This window comes from Poecile atricapillus, chromosome 22 (assembly GCF_030490865.1).
Source record: "Poecile atricapillus isolate bPoeAtr1 chromosome 22, bPoeAtr1.hap1, whole genome shotgun sequence".
In the NCBI taxonomy this organism is placed as follows: domain Eukaryota; kingdom Metazoa; phylum Chordata; class Aves; order Passeriformes; family Paridae; genus Poecile; species Poecile atricapillus.
Genome location: NC_081270.1, coordinates 1,901,447 through 1,920,458, shown reverse-complemented (window position 1 = coordinate 1,920,458; position 19,012 = coordinate 1,901,447). Strand labels below are relative to the sequence as shown.

Sequence of the window (19,012 nt, the reverse complement as noted above, 5' to 3'; positions counted from 1 at the left end):
TGTGAATAATTTTTAATAGGAATTTTTTTAATTCCTACACAGTTTTTAATCAGCCCAAAAATTGGAGGAGGGGTCCAGGTTTGGGAATTAAAATCCTTTGGAAATTCCAGGGAACGGTTTCCCTTTGGAAAATGAAATTTCCCAGCTCAAATCCATGGAATTTTCAGCTGAGGAAACACCAAAAACTCTTGATTAAACAAGGACATAGGGACTGGGATTTTGGGTTCAGTTGTTCTGTAAAAAAAAAAAAAAAAAAAAAAAAAAAAAAATCTCTGAATGTTTTTATTGAGTTTAATTAAATTTTATTCATTTTATTAATTTTTCCTGAATTTTGGGGGCTTTCTTTTGGGCTTCCACAGAGGTTTCTCTTTAGGTTTCCACATGAATTTCCCGTTAATTCCATGGAAAAATACAGTGGTTCCATCCTCGATAATTCCCTCATAATTCCATTTTTTAATTGGAAAATTTTTTCCTTTCCCTTTTTTTCCAATAATTTTATGTTAAAATCAGAGAACACCACCCGATTTTAGTCATAAACACCAGGGTTTGGACAGTTAAATTCCCAGTTTTTTAAGGAATTCAGGCTTCCAAAGGCTTGGAGTGACATCTAGCGACAGCCTGGGACAGGCAGAAAAATCTGGGAATAAATTCCATAAGGAACCCTTTGCTTCAACAGCAAAATCCCAGAGTTATTCCGAATTATTTATGGAAAAAAATGGGATTAATTGAATTTTTGAGGGAAGTTTGAGTTCTTTCAATGTTTGAAATTTGGAGGAAAATCGATTTTAAAAATATTGGAATGGCGGGGATTAAAGATTCCAAGGAAATCAGAGGGGAAAAAAATTCCCTTTAAAATAATTTGGAAGCATCCTCAGCTGATTTTGCTTCCCAGGTGGAATTTTACAGGGAAAATAAAGGGGAAAAGTGGATAAAATAACAGGAAAATTGATGTTATTCTGGGAATAAATGGACTTATTTGTAATTTTCCTGGGAAAAAATGGGTAAAGGTGGATAAAATAATGGGAAAATGGATGTTAGTCTCGGAATAAATGGATTTATTTGTCTTTTTCCTGGGAAAATAAAGAGAATACACTGGCAAGAATTATAAATAAATATAATTATAAATAAATATTCACATTACAGGTAATTTATCACAATACAGACAACATTAATGAACCTCAGATGGGAAATGGATGTTTAAAAAACTGGAATTTGCTGTCATCTTGGAAAATTCCTGGTTTGGAATAGGATATTTTGGGAAAAAAAGACTCCCTGGTAATCCCTAAGCATGCATTATAAAGATAATTATAATTATTAGAATCATAATAGTTGAGTTTAACATGCAAAAATTGAGTTTTTGCAGGATTTTAGTTCTGTTTTAGGAGAAAGTCAAAGCCTTGAAATTTTCAAAATAAAGCAGATTTCTGAAGATTTTTAATCTTCAATAATTAATTAATCAAAACAAGAGAATAACAACAACAAAAAACCCAACAAAAACCCAACAGAATTGATCCCTTTGGCATTCCTAAAATTCCTAATTTTGCTAAGAAGCAAAAAAGAAAGAGAAATTGGCACTTCTTGAATTTTCAATTTTTCTTTGCCATTTGTCTCTTCCAGCCAGAGTTGGGGAGGAGGGAATGGGACGGGAATGAAAGTGCAGAGTGCAACAAACACCAAAGAAATCACAAAAAAAGACACTGAAAAAATGGAATTTTACATTTACAGAGTAAAAACCGCTCACGCCGCAAGAGCCGCGGCTGGGACAGAGGACTGGAAAAATTTTGGAGCAGCTGCCAGTGAAAAATGTTGGAATTCCAGGTTTGGAGATAAATCAATGATGTCTGAGACCTGTGTGAGCTCTAATTATTTTGGTGTAGCCAGGACTGAGGGAAAAATGCCATTTGTGGATGTGTCACCACCAATTAATTCCATTTTAGTTCCTCTACAAGGAATTTTGGGAGAGAAGGAGGGAATTCCCTCAGCTTTGATCACCTAATTGGGATTTTTTTAGTGTGCTGAAAAGAGAAATAAAGTTCTCAAAGCTGAATTTTTGGGGTGGGGGAATATTTTTCTCTTGACTACACAAAGTTCACTTTTACGCCTTAAATCCCCACCTTTGGGTAAATGGTTTTTGGAACTCCCACTGATCAATTCCTGCTCAGTTGCATTAAAAATAATCTAAATTTAAAGTCTGCAATGGCCTGGAGCAGCCAGGGAGTTCTTGAGTTTTGGAGGGAAATGAGCTCAAAACAACACCTGGAGGCTTTTCCAAAGCCAAAAATGTCCTAAAATCAGAATAAATTCGATTTCTGCCAGAACTCAGCCACATCCCTTCGGAGCTGCCAGGAGATTTATGTACATTGCCTGTCAAGCAGCAAAAAAGAGACAAATGAACAGATTTCATCATTCCAGAGCTCTCCCTGCAGGGATCCCAGGAAAAGCTGATCCCTTTTCCTGCCTGTAGCAATCACCTGTTCCCTCTGGAATCATCTGTTCCCAGTTTGGGCTCTTCCCTCTGCGCCAAGCCAGTGTTTCCTTGCCAAGGAATCACCAGCAGCCTCACCTCAGTCTCAACAGCATCAAAACTCAGCATGGCCTTTAGCAAATGAACCTCACAATCTGCTCAAACTTTTCATATTCCAGTTCTCTCCCTCCGATTTTCTCTTCTCCCTGGGTTTTGCCACCTTTTATTTGCCTTCAATCCTGGCGTTTGACCTTTTCCTGTGCTTTCTGTCACCTGTTTTGGGGTTTTTTTTAAGCATCTCTAACTGTGCCACAGCAGCAGCTCTGGGGTGACAGAATGAGCTGTGCAAAATCTTCCTAAGGGTAATTAACCCCTGACTCCAATGAACTGCTCTTCCCTAAATCCAGACAGGCCTGCATCCCAAAGCCTTTGGGATCGGTGCCTGAGGGGAATGATTTGTTCCCAATGTTCTGAGGGAGTAACTGAGGAAAAAATTCCATTTTAATGGGATTCTCCCCCATGTAACAGCAAGCAGAGTCCATCCTCCTGAGGCTTCTCCCCGAGGCTTTCAGGGAATGCCATCCTTCCACAAAAATTCCATGTTAGCAGCTCTTCCCGCTCAATTCTGCTGGAATTATGGATCCACAGCAGCAGGTCGGGATTTGGGAAGTCTGTCCATGGATATGGAGTGGGAGATTCCAGGAGTCCTGACTCCAATGAACCGCTCTTCCCTAAATCCAGCCAGGCCCGCATCCCAAAGCCTTGGGCCCAATGTTCTGAGGGAGAAACTGAGGCAAGAATTCCATTTTACTGGGATTCTCCCTGTGTAACAGCAAGCAGAGTCCATCCTCCCGAGGCTTCTCCCCAAGCCTTTCAGGGGATGCCATCCTTCCTCTGGCAGCACTGGGAGGGAGGCACTCCCCAGTCGTACATGTAGGAAAGCCTGAGTTTCACCTCTTCCTTACAGAGCTTCCCTTCCTTCGCCAGCGTCTGGTGCTTCTCCAGCATGTCCTCGATGCTCTGCTTGTGAGTCACGATGTATTTGTTGTTGCAGCCCCGCGATTTGTACTCGGTGTCGAAGCGGGGGTCGTGCACTCTCTTCACATCGATGGGCGCCAGCCACACCCCCAGGGACACGTCCTCGCTCTGCCACAGGTTCAGGTAGTCCCTGCTGAGGCGCAGGTAGTGCACCAGGTCGGCGGAGATCACGTAGCCGCCGCCCAACGCGTAGGGCAGGTAATAATCGCACAGCAGCCAAGCGCTCTCCTTCCACTTGCCCCCGGATTTCACCCTCCCGCGGCCCGAGAAGAAGCCCCAGTAGAGGCGCCGCGGCTCCTTGGCCCTCAGCTCCTCCACCAGCACGTCCAAGCGCACGAAGGTGTCGTCGTCAGCCTTGAGGGCGAACTGGAAGTCCAGGTGCGCGTCCAGCCACACGTAGGTGGCCAGCACCTTGGCCGTGAGGTTCTCGTACGAGTCGCGCAGCTCCGGCAGCAGCAGCAGGTCCCGGTGGCGGCTCTGCTCCAGCTCCAGGCTCCGCAGCTCCTCGGCGCCCAGCCCCGCCGTGCCCACCACGAAGCGGCTCCAGACGTGGCCGTGAGGCGCCTGCCGCGCCGCCGCCATCCAGGTGCTGCGGATGATGCTGCGCCGCTCGCTGTACTTGGGGCCGCTCATCACCACCACGGCCAACAAGGCGCTGCCCTCAGGGGCGGCCGGGGGCGCGGCGCGGGCCCCCCGGCCGGGCTGGCTGTGCGGGAGCGCGGGGGCCGCGGGCAGCGGGCGCAGGCCCTCGGAGGTGCACTTGGCGAGGTAGAGCAGGACGGCGGCGCAGAGCGAGAGCCCGCCGAGCCCCAGCGCGGTGCGGTGCCGGCTCAGCCGCCGCAGCGCCTTCATGGCCGCGGGGCCCCTCGCGGCCGGCGCCGCCGCCACGCCCACACCGCGTTCAGGCGGGAACGGCGGTACGGCCACCGGGAGGGGACAAGCTTCCTGCGGGAGCGCTCACCGCCTGTCGCTGTGGCGCTGGGGTGGTTTCATGGTTCTCCCGCGCTCTCCGCCTTCTCCTCGGGGAAGCGGCGGCTCCGTCCCTGCTCCTGCCGCGGCTCCGGCGGTTCCCGAACCAAGGGAAGGGGCGGGAGGAGAGGCGGTGGCAGCAGCGCCTGACGCGGCGGCCGCCATCTTGGAGTAGGGCAGGTGAGGCTGAGGGAGGAGCCATCTTGAGTTTGGGCACTGCGCTGTGACTGTGTCTTGTTCGTGGAATCACGGATTGGTAAAAGGTTGGGATGGACCTCAAAGCCCACCCAGTGCCACCCCCCCGCCACGGGCAGGGACACCTTCCACTATCTCAGGGTGCTCCAAGCCTCAACGTCCAATCTGGCCTCTGACAATTGCAGGGATCCAGGGGCAGCCACAGCTTCTCCGTCCCTGGCAGGGATTGGCATTAGATGCTATTTAAGGTCCCTTCCAACTCAAACCATTCCACGATCCAATAAAACCAGCACGCACACGCAGCCGGGAAGCAGGAGGAGCTACACCCGACATAACGATGCGAACGCCAGGAAAACACCCCTTTCCCCCTCCCTGCCGGCGGCTGCCCTCGCTCAAGATGGCGGCTGCCCTCACCTAAGATGGCCGCCGCGCCTTCCCGCCGCGCGGGCAGTGACCAAACTTCCGCCTCCTCCCCGCTTCCCTCCGGCCGGCCAGCGCCGTGAGGGGCCGTGAGGGGCCGTGAGGGGCGGCCGGGCCCGGGCTGAGCCTCCCCGCGGCCGGCGCGGCGCTGGGGCAGCTCCGCTCCCTCCCGAGCGGCTCTCGGTGAGTGCGGTGCTTCCTCCCGCAGCCCCGCGGGGATCCCGAGGGGCTGTGAGGGGCTCCTGCGCGCGCTCTCTGTTGGATTTGGGATTTTCTCCCTGGAATTGTCGGGATGATCCCTGTGGGTCACTTCCAGGGCAGGATATTCTGATTTTACGGCTCCCTGACGGGTCCGCCCCGGCGCTGCTTCCTGGGTGTTTCCAGCTCCGCTTTCTCTTGGGTCTGACCGTGTTTCCCTCAATCAGCGTTCTCCAAAAACGCCTTCATTTTTTTCCAAAGAGCATTTTTGTTGGTATCTCTGGGATACTCCTGGGGCTTTTCCTGCATTTTCAAGAATGTTCCTTTCCCAAGTCCTCTGCAGACTGAAAGCTAATGCATTAATTCCATATATATTTTTTATTTAACAGGCTTTTTTAATGTCTGGCATCAAAAACTCTTCTATTTTTGTGTAGGTTCCTCTGACTTTATTCTTGTGTGTAGTTTATTTACTCATATGTATATATATGCAAATATATATACACTTATATATAAGTAAATTATTAATATTGTGCATAGGTTATTTTTAATTTTAGACGTTCATTAATGACCTCTTGCTTCAGAGTTTAATTTGGTTTTTCTCCTTTTTTCTTTTAGATCATTTAACTTGCAGTGACATTCCGCTTCAGAGTTTAATTTCTTTTTTCTCCTTTTTTTTCCTTTCAGATCATTTAACCCACAGCGATTTCAGCAGTGGAGAAATAATAAAAGAGGAAAAATAACTTAAAAAAGAAAAAAAAAAAAAAGATGTCGAGGCAAGCTTTCCTGTGCACTTTGGGATCTCTTTATTTCTCCCTGCTCTTCGTCTTCCTCTCGATGGATGTTTATGCCAGGCCTGCGAATAATTCCGTGCTGAAGGAAAAAGCGGCTGAGGGCAAAGAGGAGAACGAGATCCTGCCCCCGGATCACCTGAACGGCGTCAAGATGGAGATGGACGGACACCTGAACAAGGAATTCCATCAGGAGGTTTTCCTGGGAAAAGACATGGAGGAATTCGAGGAGGATTCAGAGCCCAGGAGGAACAGGAAGAAGCTGATGGTGATTTTTTCCAAGTGAGTTGCTGGCAGTGTGGAGGGAAATGGGACCAAAAAAGAACCCCCAAACTGGGAATTTTAAAGATTTAAAAATATTTAAAAATATTAAATTTATCGAAATGATAAAATTCATTAAAATTATTTAACGAAATATTATATTATATTGCATTGCATTACATTACATTGCATTACATTGCATTATATTACATTACATTATATTACATTACATTATATTATATCATATCATATTTTTATATTATATATTATAATATATATAGTAATATATATTAATTTATTAAAATTACCAAATTATTCATTAGAATTATTAAATCATTAAAAGTTAAAATTACCATTCATGTTTTTAAAACGTGGGGATTTTAATTAGGATTTAACAATTGGGAAATTTAATGAGTATTTTCAAAATTGGGGATTATAATTAATGTTTTTTAAATGTGTGGGGGTTTTAATTAGGTTTTCAAAATTGGGAATTTTAAGGTTTCACAATTGGGAATTTTAAGATTTCCAAATGGGAAGCTTTAATTAATATGTTCAAAATTAGGGATTTTAATTAGGATTTAATAATTGGGAATTTTAAGATTTCAAAATGGGAGGTTTTAATTAATATTTTCAAAATTGAGGATTTTGAATATTTTCAAAGTTTGGGGATTTTAATTAGTATTTCATAATTGGACATTTTATTGAATATTTTCAAAATTAATATCATTAATCTTCCCAAATTTGAAAGTGAAAGGCCTCACCCTGGCAATGCTGTGTTTGTGTTTGGTGCGAAAATATTCAGTTTCTATGTTGGAAAAACAACTTTAAAGGTATGGAAATTCCTATTTCTTTCTCCTGGTTAATCAAGAATTCATCCCCCTTGGATTGTACATCCAGGAATTGGGGAGGAAGGATTTCCTTAGGCTCCAGTTTTGTGCTAAGTTTGGTTTCAGACTTCAAAATTTGGCAATTTTAATTCTTTATTTAAAATTTTTTGGCCTTTTTTTTTCACCTGGAGCTTGGGTCTTTTCCTGCTGGGACTTGTACAAATAAAAGGAAAACGCTGGGAAGACAATCCACGGAAAAGGGTCAGGGAATATTACAGGAAATGAAAAAAAATTGGGATTTGTGCTCACAAAACTTCCAGTGGATGCTTCAGTGGCTAAAACTGCAGTGTTTCAAATGAATAATAAATAAAATAAAAATAATAAATTAATTAAAAAAACCCCAAACTGAGGATAATTGCACATTCCAGGAAAGAACAGAACAATTCCTCAAAATTTAGAACAAGAAAAGAAAATAAAACATGAAAATAGAAAGAGAAAATTTCCCTTTTATGGCTTTTTTAATAACTTTAAATCTTAAATTAATTCCTTTACTTGGTGTAAAAATCTGAAGTTGTATTTGAAGCTATTCAAGCATTTTCCTTTAATAAAAATCCCTTTTTTGGCTCTGTTTCAGCACTTTCAGACACCAGGGGGCAGAGTTTGCTTTATTTGCATTTTTAAAATTAAAACAGCTCCAGTTAATACCACAAGGGGGATAGAATTACTAAATTAATAATAAATGAATAACAAAATAATAAAGTGATTTAATTTAAAACATCCATAATAACGTTGGAAATTCAGGGGTTTTGAAATTCTCCTCAGGAATGGAATCCCAGCCAAACCAGGATTTTTTAAAATTAAAATTTAAAGGAAATTATTTATTATTTTTTTGTTATTCAAGCCCCTCACTTCACTGTTAAAATATTAAATTATTAAGATTTCTTTATTCCTGGATGTTAATTGGGAACATCCAAGTCCTGGTTAGGAAATTCCCATTCCCAAATTCGGATTTTTTTTCCTTGTTTATTATAAAAGAAAACGTCAATTAATTGGATTTGGGATCAGTTCCATTCTGAGATTTATTTCAAATTCTCTCAGAGGATCAGATTAAAAATGTAGGGAAGGGTTTTGGGGGATTTGATGGATTTCTAGAGAGAAATCCCAGGATAACCCAGTAAATCCCAGACTTCCACATGCTCTGGAATTATTTTCTTGCAAGACAAACACAGAATGTGTTTTTAATCAATGAAAAAGTTCCATAAAAATCACATAAATTCAAAACATGAATTATTATTTAAGAGAATTAAACTTCCCCAAGCCGTGATTTTCACAGGAAAACTGGGATTGAAATAATTCCTATTTTGCTGAAATCTTGATTTGGATGAAACAGAATCCAGCCCTGAAATGATTCACATCAAAAATTGGAATTTTTGCGGGTGGGAACATTGGGATTTAAGAACCCTGTGTTCATTGAAAAGGGGAAGGAAGCCCCAAAAATTGGATTTTCTTGTGGTTTTAGTAGAGAAACTAGGCTAAAATTGGTTTATTATCTATCAGAAGAATTCTGTTTTCCATCAGAAAAATTCAGTTTTCCTACAAAATTCACGCTTTTCCTGATTCCATGCTCCCACTTTGTGCTTCAACACTTTTAATCAGCAAGAAATTGGATTTTCTTCCTTTTTTCCCCCTAATTACTCTGTCATTTAGGTGGAAAAGGATTGGAAGGAGGAATTTGCACAGCTGTGATTCGAGGAAAAACCCCAAATTGGAAATATTGAGGGGGAAAATGCTTTTTTAAATCTGATTTTTATCCCAAACTTGGTCCCCTCCAACCCCTGAGCATCTCCCCGGTGTAAATTGTGATATTTCAACTCCCTAAATTTGCATTTTTGGGGTTGTTTGTCACTTTTTTCACATTTAATTGACATTTCAAGACAAATCACATCTTGAATAATTGGAGTTTCAATAATAATAACTCTGTGATTCCAAGAGATAACAAAGGCCAGACTCAACCTGGGGCTTTTTAATTCTGTTTTTTCTTTGAGTTTTTGGTTTTTTAATTGAACAAAGTGTGGGTTGGAGATGCTTTAAATAGAATTTGAAATGGTAACAAGATAAAATCTGATTTTTTAGTGGTATTTTGAATTACAGAGAGTGGGTTTGAGAGGTTTTAAAGAGAGTTTGAAATGATAACGTCATGAAAACTGATTTATTTAGTGATATTTTTGAATATTTATTTAATGTTCTGCTCAAAAAACACCCTCAAAGTGGCAGAAAATTTGATTTCTTTTTAGTTTTGAATCATAATTTTCTAATTCAGTTCTTAATGAAATAACAATTGATGGAATGGCAAGAGAGAGGATTGGTCAGATTGGATTTTCCTGGTAATTTTAGTCAGGAGAAATTGAATTCTGCAGCTCTGAATCCAAGAAATTCCTTGGGAAAGCAAAACCCAGGCAGAAAACTCATGGAGAGCAAATGGATGTGCAAGTTTTAAATGAGTTAAAAATTATAAATTCAATTAAATTAAAAAAAAAAAAATGGCTTGGGAAGAGAAATTAAGAGGGAATTCAAGGTCTGGAAGAAATTTTTCCAAGCAGTGCCAATCCTGAATTTGGAGTGAGCCAAAATTCCATCAGGGATGATTTGTGAGAAAAATTTCCTCAGAAATATGATTTAATTCCAGAAAAAAAAAAGTTTTTCGCTGAGGAATAACCTAAATATTGCTATATTTAATGAAATTAATTAAATTATTTAAATTTAATTCTGAAATAAAAGCTGAGCTGCCACTTGTTTTCTTGCAGAGAGCCAAAAAATAATTTAAAAAGTTAAATTATTTAATTAATTTAATTAATTAATTTTTCTGTTAGTTTTTACCGAATAAAACGATTTATAAATGAAAACAAAACCAGATCTTTCCCTCCTAAGCTCTAAATTTCAATCCTGTTTGTTTTTCCTCCCTAGGGTGGATATAAATAATGATAAAAAAATCAGTGCCAAGGAAATGCAGCGTTGGATCATGGAAAAAACAGATGAGCATTTCCAGGAGGCTGTGGAGGAGAACAAAATGCATTTCCGAGCTGTGGACCCTGATGGAGATGGTAAAATTCACTTTTTCCTTTAAAAAAATCACTTTTCAAGTCAATTCTGGGATCCAGAACTTATTTCTGGGATCAAATTTAGGTTGGGAATGGCAAATTTGGATTTTTGTGGGAATCCATGCGCTCCAGGCAGGTCTTTATTTCATAATTGGATTTTTCACAAAACCTTTGTGGCTTAAAAATCCTCAAAAATGAATCGGATGATGGCTTTTATGTTGTCATTCCTAAAATTCCATGTGGGGTTGGGATGTTGGACTAAAAAATGTTAAAAATTGGCTTATTTTGAGATAATGAAATCAAAAATTCATAGTTTCAAGCTGAAATTTTCTCAATGACAGGTCACGTGTCCTGGGATGAATATAAAATTAAATTCTTGGCAAGCAAAGGCTTCAATGAAAAGGAAATTGCAGAGAAAATAAAAAACAACGAGGAATTGAAAATAGATGAAGAAAGTAAGTGCAGAATGGGGTTTGTGTCTGAAAGCTGGGTGGGAAAATCAAAAAGGGAGGGAAATGTTTGGTTGTTGTGCTCAGGGAGGATTTCAATAAGAAAAGAAAAAATTTGCTTTTTTTTTCCAGCTAAAATTTGGTGCAAAAATGAGAATTTTTGTAAGAAAAGAAAAATTTTGCTTTTTTTCCAGCTAAAATTTGGTGCAAAAATGAGAATTTTTGTAAGAAAACAAAAATTTTGCATTTTTTCCATCTAAAATTTGGTGTGAAGATGAGAATTTTTAAGAGGAATCTTCCTGTTTTCCTCCTTAAATAAATTTAAATTTACTGTTAAACCAAATAAAAATGGGAGGGAAATGTTTGGGTTGTTCTGCTTGAGGAGGATTTAAAAAATAAAACAAAAATTCTGTAATTTTCTCCATCTGTGAAAATGAGAATTTTTAAGAGGAATCTCCCTGTTCCCTTGAGAAAAGTTTCAATTTACTTTTAAAGCAAACATTTGGGTCAGAAAAGAGAAATTCTGCTTTTTTTCTATCTAAAATGTGTTGTGAAAATGACATTTTTTTAAAAGGAATCTTCCTGGTTTTCCATTAAATAAGTATTTAAATTTATTCTAAAATGAGCCCTAAAACTGAAGTCAGAAGACACAAATCCTCCATTCATCCTAACCCAAATCTGCTGTGAAAATTGCAATTTTTAAGTGGAATCTCCTTCAAGAAATATTTAAATATTCATATAATAGTTATTATTTAATATATTTCTTTAATGTATTTAACTTAAGTAACATTTATTATTTAATTAATTTCATATTTATTTAACTAATCATATGATTTATTTAATTAATATATAAATAATAAGATTGAAGTCAAAAGGCAGAAATCCTTCATTTATCCTTACCCAAATCTGCCATAAAAATTGCAATTTTTAAGAAGAATCTCCGAATCTCCTTCAAGAAATATTTAAATATTAATACAATAGTTATTATTTAATTTACTTAATATATTTCTTTAATGTATTTAACTTAAGTAATATTATTTAATTAATATACATTTAACTAATCATATGTTTTATTTAATTTCAGTAATATATAAATGATAAGATTGAAGTCAGAAGGCAGAAACCCTAACCAGAATCTGCCATGAAAATTGCAGTTTTTGAGAGGAATTTTCCTGTTTTGCCCCTTTAAAAAACCCATTTAAATTTCCTGTAAATCCCCCCTGAGCCTTTCCCTTTCCCTGCAGGAATGAGTCATTTCAGAATCCTTTGGGTGACATTTTCCAGTGATTAAAAAACTGAAATGCAAAAAAAAAGGAGCTGAGAAGTGCAGGGAAATCACCTGGGGGTGACTTCAGAAAGCTCTGAATGCTGAGTCAGGGCCTCCATTCTGCACCTGGCCACCAAAAGCTTCTCTGGGAAAATCAAATTATTCATCTTCCACTTCCTCAGGGGTTTTTCCTCCTCCTCCAAACACCATAAAATTGATTTTTGGGTTTTTTTGTTTAAATAAAAAGCACCTGGGGCTGTGTAGTTTAAGGCATTTTCTGCAGAAATTTGGATTCCAGAAATTATTTTAAATATATATATATAAAATAATAATAATAATAAAATATATATTTTATTAATAATCAAATAATCAATAATCAGATATAATATAATCAAAATATGTAAATATAATAGTTAAATATAGTAACTAAATAGAAAGAATATAATATAACGCCTATTTTAATTAATTGATGGATATTGGCAGATAATTGGATTGTGGGATGAAATTAAAGAATTCCATGGGATTTTGGTGCTGATTTTGCTGTTCATGCAGCCCCTAATTTAACTTTTCTTGCAGCAAAATATATTGAATATTGTGATAAATAAATGCCTGCAGGGTTTAAGCTTAAAAAACATCAGAGAGCTTGAAATAAATTGGTTGTGACCAATTAAATCCTAAAAATGGATTGGGACAACCTAAAGTGTGATTGGGACAAATTTTAAACGTTGGTTGGGATAACTGAAATCCTAGAAATTTACTGGGACAATTTAAATCCAAAAAATGGATTGTGATAATTGGAGTTTTAAAAGTGGTTTGGGACAAATCTTAAAAATGGGTTGGGAAAATTTAAATCCTGAAAATGGATTGGGACAACTGAAATCCTAAAAAGTTGATTTGGACTAATCTTAAAAATTGCTTGGGACAACCAAAATCCTAAAGAGTGATTGGGATAATTTAAATCCTAAAAATGGATTGTGATAACTGAAATCCTTTAAAAATTGATTGGGACAACTGAAATCCTAAAGATGGATTGGGACAAATCTTAAAAATTGATTGGGACAGCTGAAATATTAATAATTGGATTGGGACAATTTAAATCCTAAAAATGGATTGGGTCAACTGAAATCCTAAAGAGGGATTTGGGACAATTTAAATCCTAAAATTGAATTGTGACAACTGAAATCCTAAAGAGTGATTAGGACAAATTTTAAAAGTGGATTGGGATAATTTAAATCCTAAAAATGGACTGGGACAATTTAAATCCTAAAAAGGGATTGTGACAACTGAAGTACTAAAGAGTGATTGGGACAAATCTTAAAAATGGATTGGGACAATGGAAATCCTTCAAAAAATGGACTGGAACAATTTAAATCCTAAAGAGGGTTTGGGACAATTTAAATCCTAAAAATGGGTTGGGAAAACTGAAATCCTAAAGAGGGATTGGGACAAATCTTAAAAATTGATTGGGACAACTGAAATCTTAAAAATTGGATTGGGACAATTTAAATCCTAGAAATGGATTGGGATAACTGAAATCCTGAAGAGGGTTTGGGACAATTGAAATTCTAAAGAGGGTTTGGGACAATTGAAATCCTAAAAATGGATTGGGAAAATGGAAATCCTAGAGTGATTGGGATAAATTTGAAAAGTGGATTGGGACAATTTAAATCCTAGAAATGGATTGGGGAAAACTGAAATCCTAAAGAGTGATTTGGACAACTGAAATCCTTTAAAAATAGATTGGGACAACTGAAATCCTAAAGATGGATTTGGGACAATTCAAATCCCAAAATTTAATTTTGACAACTGAAATCCTAAAGAGTGATTGGGACAAATCTTAAAAATGGATTTGGACAATTTAAATCCTAAAAATGTGTTGGGAAAATGGAAATCCTGGATGGGTTGGGCCAGGGGAAAGGACTCCTGGCAGGTGTTGGTGCCCCTGGTGAGGCGGGCGCGGGCGGTCCCACGGTGGGGCCGGAGCGCGATCCCAAGGTTCCGTGGCCGTTGCAGCGCAGGAGGTGCTGGACAACCTGAAGGATCGCTGGTACCAGGCGGACAATCCCCCTCCGGACCTGCTGCTGAGCGAGCAGGAGTTCCTGTCCTTCCTGCACCCCGAGCACAGCCGCGGAATGCTGCACTTCATGGTGCAGGAGATCATCCGCGACCTGGGTAAGCTGGGATTCCCGGGAATCCTGTCTGTGTGTTCCTGGTTTTATGTGGGTGCTGCACTTCATGGTGCAGATCATCCACGACCTGGGTAAGCCGGGATTCCCGGGAATTCTATCCGTGAGTTCCCGGTTTTATGTGGGTGCTGCACTTCATGGTGCAGGAGATCATCCGTGACCTGGGTAAGCCGAAATTCCCGGGAATTCTGTCCCTGTGTTCCCGGTTTTATGTGGGTGCTGCACTTCATGGTGCAGGAGATCATCCGCGACCTGGGTAAGCTGGGATTCCCGGGAATTCTGTCCCTGTGTTCCCGGTTTTATGTGGGTGCTGCACTTCATGGTGCAGGAGATCATCTGCAACCTGGGAATCCAGGATTTCCTGGGAATTCTATCTGTGAGTTCCCGTTTTTATGTGGGTGCCGCACTTCATGGTGCAGGAGATCATCTGTGACCTGAGAATCCAGGATTTCCTGGGAATTCTGTCCCTGTGTTCCTGGTTTTATGGGCATTTCGGGAGGGTTTTTGTGAAATAATCTGATTTTATGAGTGAAAACCGTGAGTTTTTGGCATTTTTGTGGCATTTTTTCCAAAATTTTTGGAATTTTGTGGGGTTTTTTTCCCGCATTGCGGAATTCTTTTTCTGGGTTTTAAATTGGGAATTATTTCCATGAATTCCTGTTTTTATGGGGATTTTGGGAGGGGGTTTTGTGAAATAATCTGATTTTATGAGTGAAGGTTTTGGCATAAATTTTGGAATTTTGTGGGGTTTTTATGCATCGCTGAATTCCAATTCTGGGTTCTAAATGGAATTTCTGGGTTTTAATTTGGGAATTGTATCCATGCATTTTGGGTTTTATGGTGCAGGAGATATCCAGGATTTAGGTAATCCAGAATCTCCTGGGAATTATATCCATGGATTCCCCCTTTTATGTGGCTATTGGGAAGGTTTTTCTTTTTTCCCAGATCAGGAGAAAATTACCATTTTGGGGGGAATGAAGGCATTATAATTTAATTTTTTGTGGGAATTACGCAAATCTATTTGAAATTTTTGTGCTTTTTTTGTGGGAATTATGCAAATCTATTTGAATTTTTTATAGAAATTGCGCAAATCTATTTGAATTTTTTGTGGGAATTATGCAAATCTATTTGAATTTTTTCTGCTTTTTTATGAGAATTAAGCAAATTTGTTTGAATTTTTGTGGTAATTACACAAATGTATTTGAATTTTTGTCAGATTTACACAAATCTGAATTTGAATTTTTTGTGCTTTTTTGTGGGAATTTTGCAAATCTATTTGAATTTTTTCTACTTTTTAAGGGAATTAAGCAAATTTATTTGAATTTTTTCTGCTTTTTAAGGGAATTAAGCAAATCTATTTGAATTTTTTCTGCTTTTTTATGAGAATTAAGCAAATTTATTTGAATTTTTTCTGCTTTTTGATGGTGCAGATCAGGAGGAAGTTCCAGTTTTTACTGGAATTAAATCGATAGTAATTTTTTCTCTTTTTTTTCGTGGGGAATGAAACAATTCTGTTTTGATGTTTGTGGTGCCAATTCCCATTTACAGGGGGATTGAAGGGATCTCTTTGCCTTTGGGGGGTTTCTCCCAGATCAGGACGGGGATAAGAAGCTGACGCTGTCGGAATTCATCTCCTTGCCCGTGGGCACCGTGGAGAACCAGCAGGCGCAGGACATCGATGATGACTGGGTGAGGGACAGGAGGAAGGAATTCCAGGAGGTCATCGACGCCAACCACGACGGGATCGTCACCATGGAGGAGCTGGAGGTGAATTCCTCATCCTTGGAAATCCCATTCCTTCCAAATCCAGCCTTAAAAGCCCCAAAATTTGAGCTACAGCTTATTTTTTTATAGGCGTTTCATTAAAAAATTGAATATTTCAATTTCATTTTAATTTCACTTTAACTCCACTTTCATTTCGTTTTAATTTCATTTTAATTTCACTTTCATTTCATTTTAATTTCATTTTAAATTAAATAAAAGATTTGAATTACAGCTCAGTTTTTTAACAAAAAAAAGAAAAATAGTTTTTATTTTATAAAAGAGAAAATATTAAAAATATTTTTAAATATTTAATATTTCAATTTAATTTAGACTTCAATAAAAATAACTAAGCAGAATTTATTAATTAAGTAATTAAAATTCAATTTAAATTTAATTTCATTGTAATTTCATGATATTTTCATTTTAAATTAAATATATTAAACCCCCAAAATAGTTGAATTACAGCTCAATTTTTTAACAAAATATTGAACAATAGTTTTTATTTTATAAAAAGAAAAATATTTTAAAAAATTTAAAAATATTTAATATTTCAATTTAATTTAAACTTCAATTAAAAAATAATTAAATAGAATTTATTCATTCAATAATTAAAATTCAATTTAAATTTAATTTTGTGGTAATTTCATGATCTTTTCATTTTAAATCAAATATATTAAAACCCCAGAACAGTTGAATTATAATTCAATTTTTTATAAATATTTCATTGAAAAATGGAATATTTTAATTTCATGTTAATTTAATTTTAATTTCGTATTAATTTAATTTTAAAATATTTTGTGGGAACAGCTGATAAAGCAGGGAAAACAATGTAATTTAGGTGCTGAAAATTGATAATTCTTCATTTTTAACTGGAATTTGCTCCTGAACTAAATTTGCGGCTCAAATTCCACAAATATTCCTTGGAATGAGTTGATAAAAATTGGGATTTCTGTCACAACAAGCACTGGAAAACTGGAAAAAGGAGAGAATTTAGGCTCTGCAAATAATAATTGCTCATTTTTAACTGGAATTCACAGCCGAAAGTCCAGAAATATTCCTTGGAATGAGCTGAAAAAATCCCAGATTTCTGTGGGAACAGCGGGAAAACGGCTGTTAAAACACTTCCTCAGGCTCTTTCCCCACTTAGGGATCCGAGGAGGGGATTTCTGGCAAACATCCGGGCCCGGGCTGAGGCCGTTTTTCCATGTTTTTTTCAGGAATACATGGATCCCATGAACGAGCACAACGCGCTGAACGAGGCGCGGCAGATGATCGCCGTGGCCGACGAGAACCAGAACCACCACCTGGAGCTGGAGGAGATCCTCAAGTACAGCGAGTATTTCACCGGCAGCAAACTCATGGATTACGCCCGGAACGTCCATGAGGAATTCTGAGCTTCCTCTCCCCTTTTCCGGAACTTTCCGTTTCCCAAAAAAACAACAAAAAAAATCCCGGGGAAAAAGGACTCGGCCGAGCCACAAGAATTCTTCGCCACTGTCGCCGCTCCTTGCTCAGAGTTGTCTCGAATTCCCGGTTTTCTGTCCATCCCTGGGATCTGCAGCTCCTTGCCAGGAGAAATCGTGGAAATTCCTGGATTCTGGCAGTTTTCCTCCCTGGTTTGTGGGGTTGGATCCAGCTGGAATTCTGGCTGCTCTAGTTGGGGAGAATCCTGAAATGTTCCCTTGTTGCCTTCAGCTGCTGATCCAGGGAATCCCAAATCAAAGTTGGATTTTGGGAATTTTGGTGGTTCCAAGGAATGTTTCACCTCCTGGGAATATCCACACTCAATTCCATTTGGGAGGCTCCTTAAATTTCTTCCCTCACAGCAGCTGATCCAGGGAATCCCAGATAAAACTCGGATTTTTGGAAGGGGACTGTGATTCCAAGGAACGTTTGACCTCCTGGGAATTGCCCTCACAGCTGCTGATCCAGGGAATCCCAGATAAAATTTGGATTTTGGGAAGGGAACGGTGATTCTAAGGAATGTTTGTCCTCCACACCCAATTCCATTTGGAAGGCTCCTTGAACAATCCCTTGTTTGCTTTTTCCAGCTGCTGATCCAGGGAATCCCAAATCAAAGTTGGATTTTGGGAATTTGGTGGTTCCAAGGAATGTTTGACCTCCTGGGAATATCCACACTCAATTCCAGTGTTTTTCTCGCCTTCCTGAAGAGTTATTGGGAATTTAATGGAATTTTTCACCTCTATTCAGGGGGTTGTGGGGAAGAATTTATTTAAAATGTTAAAGAAAAACCCTTTGGAATTAAATTAATTGAAAGGAAAATAAAATAAATTGAAGTAACATTAATTAAAATTAAATTAATATAAAATCCCATTTTTTTGTTGACATCTGCATTGGGAATGGGAGATTATGGCTTTTAAAAATGAGATTTTGGTTGAAAACCAAACAATTGGGAAGGTTTTTTTGGAATTTAAGCTGGTGGACAGAGCAGTAGGAATTCCCATGGAGTTTGATGGCTGCTTCATTAAAATTCACTGCTAAAATGAATGAGCTCTGTGCTACTTAATGCTGTTAATGAGCTGCTAATGATTTGGGGGGAATTCCAGGCTTTGGGTGAGCTCTGAAAGCATCTCTGGCCCAAATAAAATGGATTTTTCCTCTGCTTCCATCTTTCTTGGGGGGAAAAAAACCCTCTTAGGGAAAGAATTCCTGAAAATCTGAGATGTTCTATTTGTTTAAATTTATTCTTAATATAATGTAAATACAGGAATTGCTGTCCCTCTTTCCCTTTTCCTGCCCTTTATTTGATATTTTTATTAAATTCCTTGGATAAAAGGTTTTATATCCATTTTTTTTGTTTTTTTTTTCCATTAAATATTTCTTTCCATGCTTTGGGAATGCTGCTGCTTTTAAGGTTTGTCAGGGAGGGTGAGAAATAAGAGGAATAAATTCCATTGATATTCTCCTATAAAATGAGTTTAAACACAAAAATTCCAGTAAAATCAGCTGATAATTGTCATTTATCTATGAAGAGATCCTGCCAACCCCATCCTAAATGAATTTTGGGACAGCATTAGCATGGATTCTCTAATTCCCAGTATTTTCTGGAGTCAGTGAAGGTAAAACT

At 38.7% G+C, this 19,012-nt stretch overlaps 2 protein-coding genes across 3 annotated transcripts; one reads left to right on the top strand and one right to left on the bottom strand.

The window, feature by feature from the left end:
* Positions 1-334: 334 nt before the first annotated feature.
* B3GALT6 (beta-1,3-galactosyltransferase 6) lies at positions 335-4,983 on the bottom strand. Its single transcript, XM_058854997.1, has one exon. The coding sequence runs from the start codon at positions 4,352-4,354 to the stop codon at positions 3,338-3,340; it is 1,017 nt and encodes a 338-aa protein (XP_058710980.1). The 5' UTR covers positions 4,355-4,983; the 3' UTR covers positions 335-3,337.
* Positions 4,984-5,128: 145 nt separating this feature from the next.
* SDF4 (stromal cell derived factor 4) lies at positions 5,129-18,811 on the top strand. Of its 2 annotated transcripts, none has more exons than XM_058854995.1 (7): positions 5,129-5,269; positions 5,969-6,354; positions 10,125-10,261; positions 10,600-10,713; positions 13,988-14,146; positions 15,752-15,927; positions 17,142-18,811. In XM_058854995.1, exons 2-7 carry the CDS (start codon positions 6,050-6,052, stop codon positions 17,316-17,318), a joined length of 1,068 nt encoding a protein of 355 aa, XP_058710978.1. In that variant the 5' UTR covers positions 5,129-5,269; positions 5,969-6,049; the 3' UTR covers positions 17,319-18,811. The 2 variants fall into 2 exon arrangements, with proteins under 2 accessions (XP_058710978.1, XP_058710979.1); XM_058854996.1 differs by having other exon boundaries at positions 5,141-5,269; positions 6,136-6,354.
* The last annotated feature ends 201 nt before the right edge of the window (positions 18,812-19,012 follow it).